General features: G+C 38.8%; 1 protein-coding gene across 2 annotated transcripts in view; it reads left to right on the forward strand.

The window, feature by feature from the left end:
- NR6A1 (nuclear receptor subfamily 6 group A member 1) overlaps positions 1-15,384 on the forward strand; it is a 200,661-nt gene that overhangs the window by 32,176 nt on the left and 153,101 nt on the right. For both annotated transcript variants that reach the window (XM_037162784.2, XM_053667744.1), the window contains exon 2: positions 4,786-4,827. In XM_037162784.2, the coding sequence (XP_037018679.1) occupies positions 4,786-4,827 (42 nt within the window). The remainder of the gene's footprint in view (positions 1-4,785; positions 4,828-15,384) is intronic.

Genomic DNA, 15,384 nt, shown 5'->3' on the forward strand with positions numbered 1-15,384 from the left:
GGGGGACCCGAGCCAGTATCTCGGTTACAGCGTTGTCCCCATATGCCCAGGGTGTGGGTTTGACCCATTAACCAGTGAATGCCCGGACGGGTGGAACAACAGATTGATGTCTGTCTGTCTCTCCTCCTGCCCTCTCCTTCCTCTCTCTCTCTAAAGTCAATAAATTAAACAACGATAACAACAACTAAAACATTTTCTGTTTGGGAAAGGTAGGATGTTTGATTATAATTGTAGAATTTTACCTTTTAAGGGTCTCACATAATTTTGCTTGTTGGCTGCTGAGGCTCCAAAATAGACAGAGACCTGACCAACGTCCAGGTCTCTGTTGGACAGTGCTGCCTTACTGCCGTCCGATTAAATCGAAGCCTTCCTGGAGTGACATTTAACTTTCTTCTATAAAGGACACGTTACAGATTACGGTTAGGTAGTGTGTCAGGCTTGAATTTGCTTACTGGTATTACCCATAAATTTTTATTTATTCACATTTGGCAAAACGAAAACTAAAGTCAAAAGGTTTAAGGTTCTATTGTGGTAAATTCATAATTTTATATAGTCACAGTAGTAAAGAAAAAGATAAGTAACTTTTTAAAAAGGATTTTATTTATTCATTTTTAGATACAGGGGTAGTGAGGGAGAGAAACATTGATGTGTGAGAGGAACATAGATTGGTTGCCTCTCACATGCCCCCAACAGGGGACCTGACCTACAGCCCAGGCATGTGCCCTGACTGAGAGTCAACCTGGGGACCTTTTGGTTTGTAGGATGACACCCAACCCCCTGAGCCACACCAGTCAGGGCAGTGTAAGTCACTTTGTAACCTGTCACTGTAGCCAATCACAGATTGAGGAGTCACTGATCTTTTTTCTTTTTGCCAAATACCTGTTGGAGAAAAGCTTGTCAACTGGATGTTTCTTTGAATTAAAGAAATTTTTTAGACTTAGAGCCATTTATCAATCACTTGCCCTGAAGTAGATGATTTATATATATCCTCCAGCTCTCACGACAGTTGAACAAGTTATTTTGCCCCCATTTCAGGAAAAATAGGCACAGGGTAGTTAATAAAATAAAAACAGTGGTAAATCTGGGATTTGAATCCAACTCCTACTCAGACCGATGCCTTGCCTTCTAAGTTAAAATGTGCTAAGTTAATTTGCACTCGATTTCAGATGGCTTATGAGCATGCTGACTTGGTAATATATCTTCTTAGGAACCAATTTGTGTTTCTTGTCTATCCTCTTTTAAAACTATTTAAGTCACCAACCAAAGACCTCGGATTTCTGAGCACATTTCCTGATCTGTTTAATGTGTTGTATTCTGTGAGGCAGATGGTTTTGAGTGTATGTTTGTGTATTGATGGGGCTTAGGAGTATGCTTTTTACTGAACAACTCCAATATCCTTTGCCCTTGTGTTGAATAGAATTGAACACGCGTTGGGTTACTCCCAGCAGTGATGTGGACTCTTCTAGTTAGGAATCATTTTGCTAGCTGGATCTGCTTGCTGAGGATCTGGGTAAAACTTAGGGAATGATAGCCAGATCTAGCCATTCTGTTAACTTATTTGTCATCAGGAGGTGGGAGTAGCATCGTTCTGTGTCTCCTCAGGCCTCCTGCTGTAGCGCTGACCTGTAAAATCAGGGACAACACTATTGGCCAGTGGTCTCAGGGCTGGGTGGGGATTTTAGGCATAGTTACTGAATTCCATAATACACACTCTTTGCAACCATGAAAGGAATTTGTAAAGGCAAATATAGAGAGTTCTTTTTTTCCTCAGGAGGTGGAATAGATCTGGAATTATGACATCAAGCAATTTATAGGCTTAACATGTAAAAAAGATTGAAGAATCAGAGTAGGTAACTAAAGGGACATTAGTGATGTTCCATCCCGGGTCTTTGAGGATGATGTCATGAATAGGTCAGTAGTTAGCCTCCTTTAATCTGCTCTTTGCTACTGAAAACACAGCACTGGATTGGATGGACCCTAGGGATTAGTTAGTAGTAGCTCTGACTTTACAAGTACTGTGCAAAGCCTTTACATATACCATCTCATTTAACAGAGCTGTAAGGTAGATGCTGTTATTCATCCTTGTTTATAGTAATGTTAGGGTCCATCTTACTCGGGGCATATGGACTGAGAGTATAAAAGGGACAGGTCTGCAAAGAAAAAGCGGGATGCCATTAACAGAAGAATGGGAGAGTGGTTGCTAGGCAAATACTAGATGGCCAATTAGCTATTCTTAGGATTTTCTTTGTTTTTTTTAGTCACTCCTTGTATTTTATCTAGTTACTCTTGAGTTCAGAATGTTGTTTGCTTTCAGAAAATGCTTTGTGCTTCCTTGAGACTTCTGTTACAGCCCTTTCATTTAATGTTCAGAACCTAAAGTCCAAATTAGGGTATTATTTGCTTAAAGTCATATAACTAAACTTAAAAATGGCTTGGATGAGAACTTAGGAGAGGTTTAACTTTATATCATTATACGACCCTGCCTTTCCATGCTTTTGTCCTATTTTTGAGTCAGTTCATATTAAATGAATGTTTGTTCTCAGTTGCACTTCTGGCAGGATGTTCAAATGGCAGTATTGAACCCCTGTGTAATGACGAGTTATTTCCTCATTGCCTGGCATCTCGCACAGCTTTCCCTATTTCCATTGCCTTTATGTGGAAAGACTTTAAAGTTGTTCTGAGGTGACCTTCTCAGGCATCTCAGCCACGTTTTTTAGCACCTTCCCAAGTCTGGTTTTAGGTCATATTTTCTCTCTTATACCTTCCACACACTTTTTAGACTACACTTCTCTGATTCTGTGACTTTCTTCCCTCCATCTGTGATGTACGGGCAGGCTTGTGCTTTCTGTTTGGTTCATCCTGCTCCTTAGGATCTTCTGTAGAATATCGGCAGACTGTTCTAGTCCTAGGGGCAGCTCCACAGATGGAGATGGCACCATCGCTCTCCTCGAAGAGCTCACTGTCTGGTAGAGGGGACAGATACTTAAATCATTCCTTTATCTTTTGGTGAGTGTAGGAGGGGCTGCTGCTTTTTTCCATCTTTCATGGTGGTGATATTTGAACTGGACCTTGAGGTGTGAATAGTTCTTCACCAAGTAGAGAAGGAGGAGGAAGCACAGGAAGGCAAGAAGGGATGTGGCATGTTTGGTGAATGGTGTGGCCAAAACATTCAGGATTGCAAAGGACTTTTCAAAGTTGTTTAAACAGTTTTCCTGCAACTTGAATTCTTCTCTGCCTGACTCCCTGGTTGCCCAGCTCTGATGACAGAAAATGCTCTCATATCCCTCTAGTCTTAATTTTGTTCCATAAACTTTTTAAAAAGTTTTTTAAAAAAGATTTTATTTATTTATCTTTAGAGGGGAAGGGAAGGAGAGAGGGAGAGAAATATCAATGTATGGTTGCCTCTTGTATATCCCCTGCTGGGAACTGGCCTGCAACCCGGGCATGTGCCCTGACTGGGAATCAAACCATGATCATGTGGTTCTCAGGCCTGTGCTCAATCCACTGAGCTACACCAGTCAGGGCTGTTCCATAAACTTTTTAAAATTTATTGATTTGAAAGAGAGAGAAAGAAGGGGTGGGGGAGTGGAGAGAAACACTGATTTGTTGTTCCACTTATTTATGCATTCATTGGTTGACTCTTGTATGTGCCCTGAGTGGGGAATTGAACCCTTAATCTTGGGGGTATCAGGACGATACTGTAATCAACTGAGCTACCTGGCCAGGCCTTGCTCCAAATTTTCAAATTTACCATTGAGATACTACTACAGTTGGTGTTTATTGAACAGCTACTTCGTGCTAGGCTTGTGAGAGGTAATGGGGATACAGTGGTGAGCAAGACAGGTCAGGTCCCTTCCCCTGTAGAACATTCTAATAGTGGAGTCAATCGGACATTGAACAAGTAATTAATTCCTTGTTGATGAGTACACAAATTATTATAAAAAATTATAATGGCCCTTTGACCTTTTGAGACAAAGGTAAGAGAGGGAAGAAAAAGCTTTCTGAGGAAATACTTGGACTGATAATGAGTAGAAAGCAAACTGGAGAAAGCAGGCAGTCATTACAGGAGAAAAGAGCTTGTCAGCTCTGTACGGAGCCCTCACTCTGCCATTGGCCGTGCTTGGTGTCTCAGTGCAGTCACAGTCGCACTTCCGGCAGCTGGAGGTAGCTCAGACTTTCTGGGCCCGAGACGTGCTTTGCGGGGTGCTCATCCCTAACCGAATACCACACCTACTAATAGAAGACTTGCTCTTTTTTATAAGTAAAATTCTTCAGCATCTGTGAAATTTTTAAGTAAAATCACTCTGTATTTGTTGTGAGTTCATATTTAGTATATTTTGCTTTCTTTTGGAAAATGATTAAGTAGCACATGACAGATATTAAATGAGTTGAAATTTTTCTATAAATTTTTATTCCAACTAATAGTGCATGCTTACTCATAATTATTTGTGCTTTCATTTGGTGAGATCCCACTGTGTGCCAAGGACTGTATTAAAGAAGCATTTTATATTAGAATCTCACTTAATCCTCATTACTACTCTGTGGTAAATGCTTTTACTATCCATTTTTTGGTTCCTTACCCATTTTTTAATATCAAGTTAATGAAATAGAAACTCAGAGAGAGAGAGCTAGTAGCTCAATGTTATAGAACTAGGATTTAAATCCAGATTTGACTAATGAATGTAGACTTTTGAAATACTATATGATATTTGCATTTTCATATTTGGAGTCACCTTTGAGTAATTCACAAATCATAACCATTTTTTCCTGTTGTTTTCTCTGTAGGTTTTTGTCAGGATGAATTGACAGAGCTCGACCCAGGAAGTAGTAAGTTCTGAATATTCCCCAGTGTTCGTGACTAGAAAAGGGCGTGTGTGTGTGTGTGTGTGTGTGTGTGTGTGTGTACTTTTAAATGTATTACTGAAGGTGTCATTGATGGGTCTTATTGATTCACTTAGTATTCACTTTAATTTATTATTATGGGGAGGGCATTGTATCTTTTCTAGTTATATTTTCTTTTTCTTCTGATATTATTTAGTGGCCACGATCAAGCCATTTCACAGAAAATTGGTTAGTTGAAAATTTCCATTTGATTCTAATTTCCTTGCCTTGTCCACCCATCCTCCCATGAAACCAGTAACAATAAACATTGTGCTTTCATTTTTGCACACATACAACCATATACTCACAGCCACTTTTCTAAAGTATTGACTAGTTTTGACATGATTTCTTTCAAAGACAGGTTGTATTTGGTTTCCAGGGGTGTCCATCCCATGGCCCACAGGCTGCATCGGCCCAGAATGCCTATGAATGCCTACAAACACGAAATTGTAAATTCACTTAAAATTTTTTTTTTGTATATTTAATGTGTGGCCCAAGACAACTCTTATTCCAGTGTGCCCAGAGACACCAAAAGGTTGGTCACACCTGGTAGACATTTAAAATTGATAACTTTTATGCCAGAATTTAATTTCTGAAGCACTTTCATGTACATTCTTAAGGTTAAGATATGAAAGTAACCATTTCAAGGTCTCAGTAAACGATGTTTTTCAGGACTGTGTAGGTCTTGATCATCGATAATCACCTGTGTTTCCAGTGCTCTCACAATGTGGCACACATAATTCTTGGATATTGTTATAACTATTAGAAATAGGATGTGGGAATATCCAGTGTTTTTGCTATAATGCCAAAAAGTCTAACGATGATTTAGATTGAGATTCCATGAGATGATCTAGAATTATTTTTGAGTTCTGGTACCTTTTAGGGTCATGGAACTGGCTTCTTGTCAATCTCCTGTTGGGTCAACTGCTACAGTTCACCTTCTCACCATCCTGGCTGATGTCATCTCTGTGATGCCGTGGACCTTCTCATATATTTAATAGTATCTCCCACATCTTAATAGTATAAATAAACATTTGTGTTTGTTCGACTAATACTTATTATTTGCAACACAAAATAAATCCCAGAATGCTTATCAAACACCAGGGGCATAGATTTGTCTTTCTAGAAGTTGGAAAGTTGAGAATCAGTTTTGTAGGTAGTATAGGTTCAGTTTACCCTGCTCTGCCGCCCAAAATTCCAGTACCTATGTGTGCACATGCTACAGTATTTTCTTTTTGTTCTCTTATAGTCTTGAGTTACAGTTCTTAGAAGCACTTCTGTACACTAGGAAGGTCATTAAGATGTCCTATAATCTTTCAGACAAAACCACATATAAAACATTCCAGATAATTGAGAAGTGAAATATTGAGTGTTGTTCTTTGCTCCAGGCCCATTTCTGTGCTCCAGGGATAACATAAATAAGTCTGGGTCCAACCTTCATGCATTAAATGTCTATTGGAAAATATTTTCTTTTCTGGAATTATTTGAAAAAATATTTTTTAAAGTAGACTAATTTAGCACATAGTACCCAAACTTATTCTCCTTTTCTGCACTTAGTAGCAATTGAAAACAGATCATGCCCTTCTTCTTATGTTGTTTTCATAAGATTGTTTTTGAATAATCTCTCTGGACCAACTGATTCTAAATCATTTAACATTTCTGCATAGAATCTCTACCTCGATATGATGATTTATAGACCTCTCCATTCCAGGAGAATGAACAAATACATTAGTACAGAATAGGCATCACCTAAAAAAAAAGTCACATTTCTTTTAAAAGTTGAGCTTAGCTTATGTGGCTAGTATTCTCAATAATACCGATATTATCTTTGTGAAATTAGTAGTATTTTTATTCTTTCAAAAGATGCATGAAGGCCTGATGTTATTATAATAGGCAGAAATAAAAACTTATTTTGATTTGAACTAGTCTTGAGGTTCAAATGAGCATGCTTAGCCTAACTACTGAATGATGGAAAAAATCTCAAGACTAAGATATTCTGTGTGTGTTGCGTTCAATTGTTTGTAAGTTGTTGATACTGCAGATTCCTTGGCCTCTGCCTGGGAAGAAAGGACATCTCCTATGTTAATACTTCATGATTTTTGCACATAAAATTGAGAACGATAGGGATCTCTTTGTGATGCATCTTGGGAATTTAGAGGTCCCATAATTCTGGAATTCCCTAATTCTGGAATTCCTGATAGGGAAAGCCTGCTCATACTTGTTTAATTTGGAACAGGAAATACCATTGTTGCTAATTTCCCATTGTGCCTGGCAGTGGTTATAGACAGTACGTTTGAGACAACAGGTGGGATGTGTTGGAACTAGATGAGGAAGGACTAACTTTGTCCAACTCAAATGACCTTTTTTGGGGGGCACCTTTTCTGCTATAGAGCAGGTAGGTAGCCAGCCATGTTTGTAATATGGGCAGCTGTTCACACTCTGGCTGCCTTACTATGATTCCTGGGCTTCTTGGAGTCCAATGTTAGGGCACAGGATCAGGCTAAGTTCATTTCTACAAGAAGCATCTCTGTACCCTGCCTATTAGCATAAGCTAGGGACAAGGGCAGTAAAAGGTCAAGAGAAGTTCAAAATAGCGTAACCTTTCTGTGCTTCTGTTTCCAAATAACCCGTCTGTCCTGCTCCCCAAGTTTTTTTCCTCAGCTACCATGTTTACCATATAGTTGTAAAACTCGAGAGAACAAGGACTGACTTGATACAAGGGAAGTTAGCGAATGGAAGTCATTGTTGCTTAAAACAGGAGAAATAATTGATTTATGTTTGGGGGCCAATTAGGTTATAAAACAGGAACAGTAAAGGGACCTGTGACTTGAGGACAGCTACTAGCTCTGATTTTTGTCCCACAGACAAGGGGCTCCCCAGTAAAGGCTGTCAGCTTTCTAGGCTAAATTATTAATTCCTTTCATGCCTCTCAGGGATTGTAAACAGCACATAATACAGGAAAACAATTGATACTGTTCAGTCATTGGCCAAGAGAAGGTCAAAGGGTAAATAGTTGGATTAGCAACAGCTGTTCTTCCTCCAAAGTCAAACTTTTGTCCCTAATTATCTATTTCAGCAAAGCCATTTTTGAGTTTTTGGCCTGTAAATAGTTAAATCCATTTTTCTTGTTACAAAATAATTGTACAAGTAAATAGAGAGTAAACATTGACCAAAAATTGACAATACTCATTTTAATTCCATTTCTGGAGTTAAAGATGAGCATACTTTTTGGTATGTGCTGACTACAGTATGTTGTTTGATGTTCAGGGGCATTATCCCAGGGAAAGTAACTACTTGGAAGTTAACAGTAGGAGCTTTTTAGCTGTTTTTTCCAACTGCTGAAGGATCTTGGTGTAGCTTGATTAAAAGAAAAAAAAAATGCCCTTTTTTTACATTGATAGTAGGCCAGTGCATGTTCATTGTGGAAAACACAGAAAGTATAAACACCCCTAGTACCACCACCTGGAAATAGCCATTGTTTCTTTTTGAGAATGTCCTTCCATTTGCATGAACTTATTTTTTACATAAATAAATAGGAATTGTAATATAAATATAATTTTATACTCTATTCCCCCAACTCAGCATTACATTAGCAGCATTATTTCAAGTCATGAAACATTTTAAAATAAATATTTATAATGGCAGGATAATATTTCATTATAATAACTTTACCATGATTTATTTACTAATTGTCCTGTTGGTGGACATTTAGATTGTTTCCAGTTTTTTAGTGGTACAGCTAATGTCACAATGAGTATGTTTTTATATACGTTTTTTCTCTGCATTTCAGTTGAACCCTTTTAGCTTTTTATACAAGCCAAAAAACTCTTTAGAATTGAGAACATGGGCTCTGGCTTAAGATTCCTTGGCTTCAGGAATTACCAGCTCTGCAATCTTGGCCAAGATATGTAATCTCTCTGTGCTTTAGTGTTCCCATCAGTAAAATGGGGATAATAAAAAGTTACTCCTTTATTGGGCTATGGTGAGGCTTAAGATAAGTAATAAATGTACTTAGAATAATGTTTGGCAAATGGTAAATACTATTAAGTTTATGCAACATAATGTTAAAATTCTCAGTCTCTCTGTACTTCTTGTGGGCTGTTGTAACTGCACTGTGTTCAATTAGACTAGCCTGTATTTCTTAATGACATGAAGATAAATCATTCCAGATGTTAGCAGGTGTAAGTTACTGCTTCGCAAGTAGCTCCCTCCGAGGAGCGGAGCTCATACCCTACTCACCACTTTGGCCAGGACTGGCTTTTACCATCTGGTTGACTGTTAGAATGTTTCGGGCCCCTTCCCCCAACCAGTAGCAGGTAACCTCCCAAATGACCATCTGCCATCCCATTTATTTAACCTCTTAGGAAATTAACTCTCTGCTTACTTAAAACAAATAGGTTATGCACTTTCTGTTTGGAAAGTAGCAAGACCTTACAGAGAGCACACTGAGGTAAAAATGTGTACAGTGAAAAACCCGACTCTTACCATTTAAAAAACTGCATATTCAGATTTTTGCTGACCTAGACTTTAAAAAATATATATGTATATACTTTTTTCTACTAAGCAAAGACCTAGATAAATGAGCATTTTAAAAGAAACTTGAAAGTTGAATTAATCTTTGCTCTTTCTTGCCATACTGACAGATACCCATGAAGCAGGGATCCTTGGCTGATAGTAGGATGAACGGGTGAGATAAAAACAGCTTCAGAATCAGACAGCCTAACACCACTGGCTTGCTCTGCCTGGTTTTGCATTTATCTGTCAAGTGTTTGGGGATCCCAAGGAGACTTTTTGTGGATCCTTCAAGGTACAAAAGAGAAATGTACATCATAAGAGTAATCATAGTTTCTATCCAAAATTCTAATATTCTGTACCATCTCCTAATGGGTTCATTCCTAGTTGTCAAACTATATGTCTCAATTTTGGTCTCAGAAAATAGTTTGTATAAGCCTGAGTGTGGTCTGAAGAGAATGGACTTAAGGCTGCCTGTTCGAGATCAATGAAGGAAAGAAAACGAACATTTATTGGGTATTCTGTATGTGTCAGGCACTTTGCATATATTCATCAGGAGTGAGGATTATGGTTATATTATGTAAATATATCTGATTTTAAGTTTGACTTTGTAATATCTAGTTCATTGTTCTTTTCTTCCTTCCCATTTCCTCTTTGATGTATGTGCCGAGCTAAGACAGTTCCTGCCTTCAAGGGACTCTGTTTCAGTTAGGAAAACAGACACAAAATTTGATGATATGTGGCTTTTACTACAACATCATTATTGTCATCATCACCATCATCGACTACTACTACTACTACTACTACTACTACTACTACTAATAATAATAATAGCTAGCCCTGGTTGGATTGCTTAGTTGGGCGGAGTGTTGCCCCTTACACCAAAAGGTTGTGGGTTTGATCCCTGGTCACCATACCTAGGTTGTGGGTTCAATCTCAGGTCGGGGCATGTGGGAAGCAGCTGATCATTGTTTCTCTCTACCCCCCTTCCAGTTTCTCTAAAATCAATAAAAAAACATGTCCTCAGGTGATTATTAAAAAATGATGGCTGATATTTAATACACACTAAATGCTTCACCTGCATTTTTGTTAAGCACTCAAAAAACTTGTTTACAAAGTTTTCCTGTCTTACAGATGAGAATGCTGAGGCCTGGAGAGGTAAATGACTCACCCCAAAGCCCATAGTGGAGAAGTATCTCAGACTTCAGAGCTGCTGTTTTCACTGATCTTTTATCCTGTCTCTAGACTCTTGACTGTGACAAGTCACAAAAGCTAGTGAAAGAGTTTGAGACAGTATAATGACTTATAACATATATATTGGGGCTTTTGTGTACAGAAGAATAAAGACTTTGTTACAAAGTGTCATTGGGGCTCTTTTGCGTACCTTAGAATGATTCTGGACACAAAGTAGAGTAATTCACTATGGGGAAGGTTCCCAAAGAGATTTCTTCTGTGACTCAGGTTCAGAATTTATCCACTATTTATCAGAGTTCTTTCTTGAAAAAAATGAAGTTCACAAATTTGCTATTTTCCCTTTATGTCACCTTTCCTCCACAACATTCTGTTAGTGATTTAGGTATTCAACATTTGGAACTGCTCCAAGAGCCTGCTTCTAAAACTTCAGCTGAATCTGCTAGATCAAGTCTCCTGAATGTGACCTTTTGCTGTGAAGATCTAACACTAGGCCTGGATTTCTGATAAGGATTCTTTTGAACAGGGTGGGGGGTAGCATGAGATCCAGAGCTTAGACTGAGCTCTCGTCCCCTTGACCTCTGCCCCTGTTTCAGAGTTTATACTAACTTGGTAGGGACTCCCTATGGAGCCAAGAGTTGAGGACTTGTTTACAATTGATGAAAAGATAGTTGCATTCAGAAGTCATTGTTGGGACCGTGGGTAGTCTTGGATGTCATTATCTCTGGTGAGTGCAGGGGATGAACGCCTGGGTCTGGAGATCCGTAATGGACGACTCAGAAGGGATGAGAAGAAGCTCTGACACTGGGGAGGTTGCTGAAACTTCTTCCCGTGGGAGCAGTACTGCAGTGCCATTTTGAGAGCAAAGATTTGTGTTTCATTTTATTTTTTAAAAGACTGAAAGTACTTCTTTAAATCCAATATGATAACAAAGGGAGGGGGTGTGAGAATTCTCTACCTTTTTTGATGTCACACCAAAGAGAAAATTTTCTGTGTTAGGTAAACTTACCAAGTCATGGAGGGAAGCTCTACATTATTACAGGCAGGCCTCCTCTTCAAAATTATGCTTAGATTTACAAATTACTGTTTTCTCTAAAAAATCTTGTAGTGCTCTATGTATGCTGAGGAGAGTATAGCAACTGGGTCTTACATGAGTGCTCACATGCTTTTTCTGGGTACACTTGGGTCAGCCAGACCCATGCTTTAGCTTCTGTACTTCAAGTAACGTACCTTTTTGGGTCCAGTATCTGTTGTAGATAAGAATCCGAAAATAAAAAGATAAGCATCTATTTTTTTTTTGATATTTTATGTATTTATTTTTAGACAGAGGGGAAGAGAGGGAGAGAAATATCATTGTGTGTTTGCCTCCTGTGAGCCCCCTACTGGGGACCTGGCCGGCAACCCAGGCATGTGCCCTGAGCGGGAATCCAACCGGTGACCCTTTGGTTCGCAGGCCGACACTTAGTCCACTGAGCCACACCAGCCAGGGCAGCATCTTTTTTCTAAGGGTGCTAACAGTCACTATGAACCAAAATTGAACAAATATGTCCTTCGTTGGTAAGCACAGGAAAAGATAAGCTTCATGAATAATAAGATTCAAAGTGAAAATATGTTGTATCTTTTTACCCTAGCACAAAATTCCGTGTGCCTAATGTAGTCTGGCCTATAGGCTACATTTTGTTTGGCCACTATTGTTTAAATAAAAGCATGTTAGTTGTCAACATTTAAAACCTGCAAGAATTTCATAAAAATTTGTGGTTTTGGTCTTCTGGATAAATTGGAAAAATCAAACCCTGGGCTTGTGTGGTGCCTTTTGGCTAGAACGAGTGGTGGCCGCCCCTTCAAGTGAGCACGCCCTCTCGGGTTCGTCACAGACCTGCATGGCCTCCTTCGGGTATTTATGTTTCCTGTCAGTCCTACGTGGGCATTTCAGTTTGCAACTTCTACATTAAAGAATGAAGTGCAAATGAAGGTCTGGGGAAATGGGAACTCTTCAAAGTGTAATCTACTAATAGCTGTTGAAACTGGAAATGTCGCTCTAGCTGGCATGGCTCAGTGGATTGAGCACCAGCATGAGAACCAAATGGTCACCGGTTTGATTCCCAGTCAGGGCACATGCCTGGGTTGCCAGCCAGATCCCCAGTAGGGGGCCCGAGAGAGGCAACCACACATTGATGTTTCTCCCTTTACCTCTCTAAAAATAAATAAATAAAATCTCCTTAAAAAAAAAAGAACTGGAAATTTGCACATTTATTTTTGCAGATTTAGCAGTTTAAATTTTTAAAAATAAAAATTGCAGATTTAGCAGTTCACAAATATTCTTAGATATTCATGTGTTCATGTGTATTTATCTTATAAAAATGACAAGTATGCAAAATACGTATTCACACATACTCCTTTCAGCATTTATAATAGTAAAAATAAATGGGAAACAGCTCATAAGTTGAATAGGGGACTAGTTAAATGGGCTTTGGTGGGAATACTATAGAAACATTAAGGAGAAGGCAGGTTTTAATTTGGGAGAGGACGTGGTGAATTGTTTATTAGTGGTATCTTTGGGCAAATGGGATCACAGGGTCATTTTCATTATTTCTATGTGTGTGTTTTTTTTTAACAAGCCTCTTATATTAAGAAAAAGATACTGTATGTTTAAAAAAGAAACTTCTGGTTCTCGTTTCAACTACCCATTTTCCAAGATCTGCCAAATTCAGCCACCTGGGCTCTAGCTTCCCACTTAGATCAAGATTTTACATTCAGAATTCTCTTACCTTGAGATTGCTATAAGGGAGGGGAATCAGTATCTTCTAGTAGGAACCATCTTGCAGCCCAAAAACGTGGTAGAAGCTTAGGGTAGTATTTTTAGGTTTCTACTTGCAACTGTGCCTCCATTCACTGATCAGGCTATTAGAACTGGCCTCTTTTTGCCCTGGCTAGTGTAGCTCAGTGGATTGAGCGCAGGCCTGCGAACCAGAGGATTGCAGTTTGATTCCCAGTCAGGGCACATGCCTGGATTTCAGGCCAGTACTCAGCAGGGGTTGCACAAGAGGCAGCCATACATTGATATTTCTTTCCTTTCTCCTTCCCTTCCCCTCTAAAAGGTAAATAATTTTTTAAAAACCTTTAAAAAATAAAAAGAATCGGCCTCCTTTTTAGTGTCAGGCTTGACAGTAAGGTGCTATTAAGAATGAAGATAGTATCTTCATTCTTGATTAGTAGCATCTCATACGAATTGTGCTCTCCTGGCAGTTGCAGGGTTATTACATCACTGAAAGTGACCTAATAGGAGACAGCATGGTGGACTGGGAAAACCAGTGCGAGTTTGCATCTTTGCCACTTCCTTGCTGAGTGACCATAGGCAACCTGTAAAGCTCAGTTTCTTCATTTATTAAACAATAAGAGTTATGTTAGGGGTTGTTTTAAAAAATAAATGAGATAATATATGTGAATTGCCCAGCACTCATCTGTTCTAGCTATTCCTTCATGTTTCCCTTTGCTGAAATATATGACAAAGAATGTCTAATTTTTTGGTTAATATTTAGGGAGCATTCACTATGCTAATGGTTTCGGAACATCTCATTCTCTGTGCTGGTTGTACAGGTTCTCAACTCTTGTTCTCCCCATTTTACAGATGAGGAGCTTATCGTTTAACACTTGGCTAAAGTCACACAGCTGGTAAGTTGCAGAGCTGGAGCCTGTGTGATTCAGAAGCTGGTGTAGCTGTTACCTTTTAAAACAGTGGTATGATTTACATACATGGAAATGCACAGGTACTTCAAATAGCTTTCACAAAAGTATGTATCCTTGTAATTCCTGTTCCATCAAGGTATAGAACATTGCCATCCTTTCAGAAAATTCTCTTACACTTTTTCTGTTGATCTCACTCTTCCATCCCAAGAAGCAATAATTTCTGATTTCTGTCATGATAGATTAGTTTTGCCTGTTCAATAAGCAGAATCTTGCAACACGTGCTGTTTTGTGTTCAGCATTTTCCAGCGTAATGTTTCAGACTTATCCATGTTGTTGGCGGCCTTAATATTTTTATTGTTTTATTTCTCAGTAGTGTTCCATTGACAGTATCACGGCTTATTCACCTGTTGACACCTGGGCTGTTTGTAATCTTTGGCTATGAAGAATAAATCAACTCTGAAAACTGTTCAAGGTTTCTTGGATATTTTTGTTCTTAGACATACATCTGGGAATTATTGGGTCATATGGTAGATGTATGTTAAACTTTTCATCGACTTGCCGAGTTATTCATACATTTTACACTTCCAGTCACGTGTGAGTTCCAGTCCCACATCCTCGTAGGCATCGTGTGTTGTCCACTTCTAAGTTTCAGTCATTGTAGTGAGCAGTGTAATAGGACTCATGTGGGTGTTTTAGTTTCAGTTTAATCCTCACCTGAGTATATGTTTATTGATTTTTAGAGAGAGAGAAACTTCAGTGTGAGAGAAAATCATCTTTCAGTTGCCTTCCGTACATGCCCTGACCAGGGATCGAACCTATAGCCTTTTGGTATATGGGATGGGATGATGTTTCAAGCAACTAAGCACCACCCCCTGGCCAAGGTGGGACTGATGTGGCTTAGTTTGCATTTACTTGATGACTAATTATGTTGATCACTTTTTAATGCCCTTATTGGTCATGCATACATCATCATTTAGAAATGTCTATTCAGAGTCTTGACAATTAAAAAAAAATCAGGTTCTTTGTCCTGTTATAGAGTTGTAGGTATTGTTTATTACAGTACAAGTCCTTCATCAGATGTATTGAGAGTATTTTCTTCTAATCAGTGGCTTT

Source organism: Artibeus jamaicensis, unplaced genomic scaffold (genome assembly GCF_021234435.1).
Source record: "Artibeus jamaicensis isolate MK-2021 breed Jamaican fruit bat unplaced genomic scaffold, CSHL_Jam_final contig_471, whole genome shotgun sequence".
NCBI classification, from domain to species: domain Eukaryota; kingdom Metazoa; phylum Chordata; class Mammalia; order Chiroptera; family Phyllostomidae; genus Artibeus; species Artibeus jamaicensis.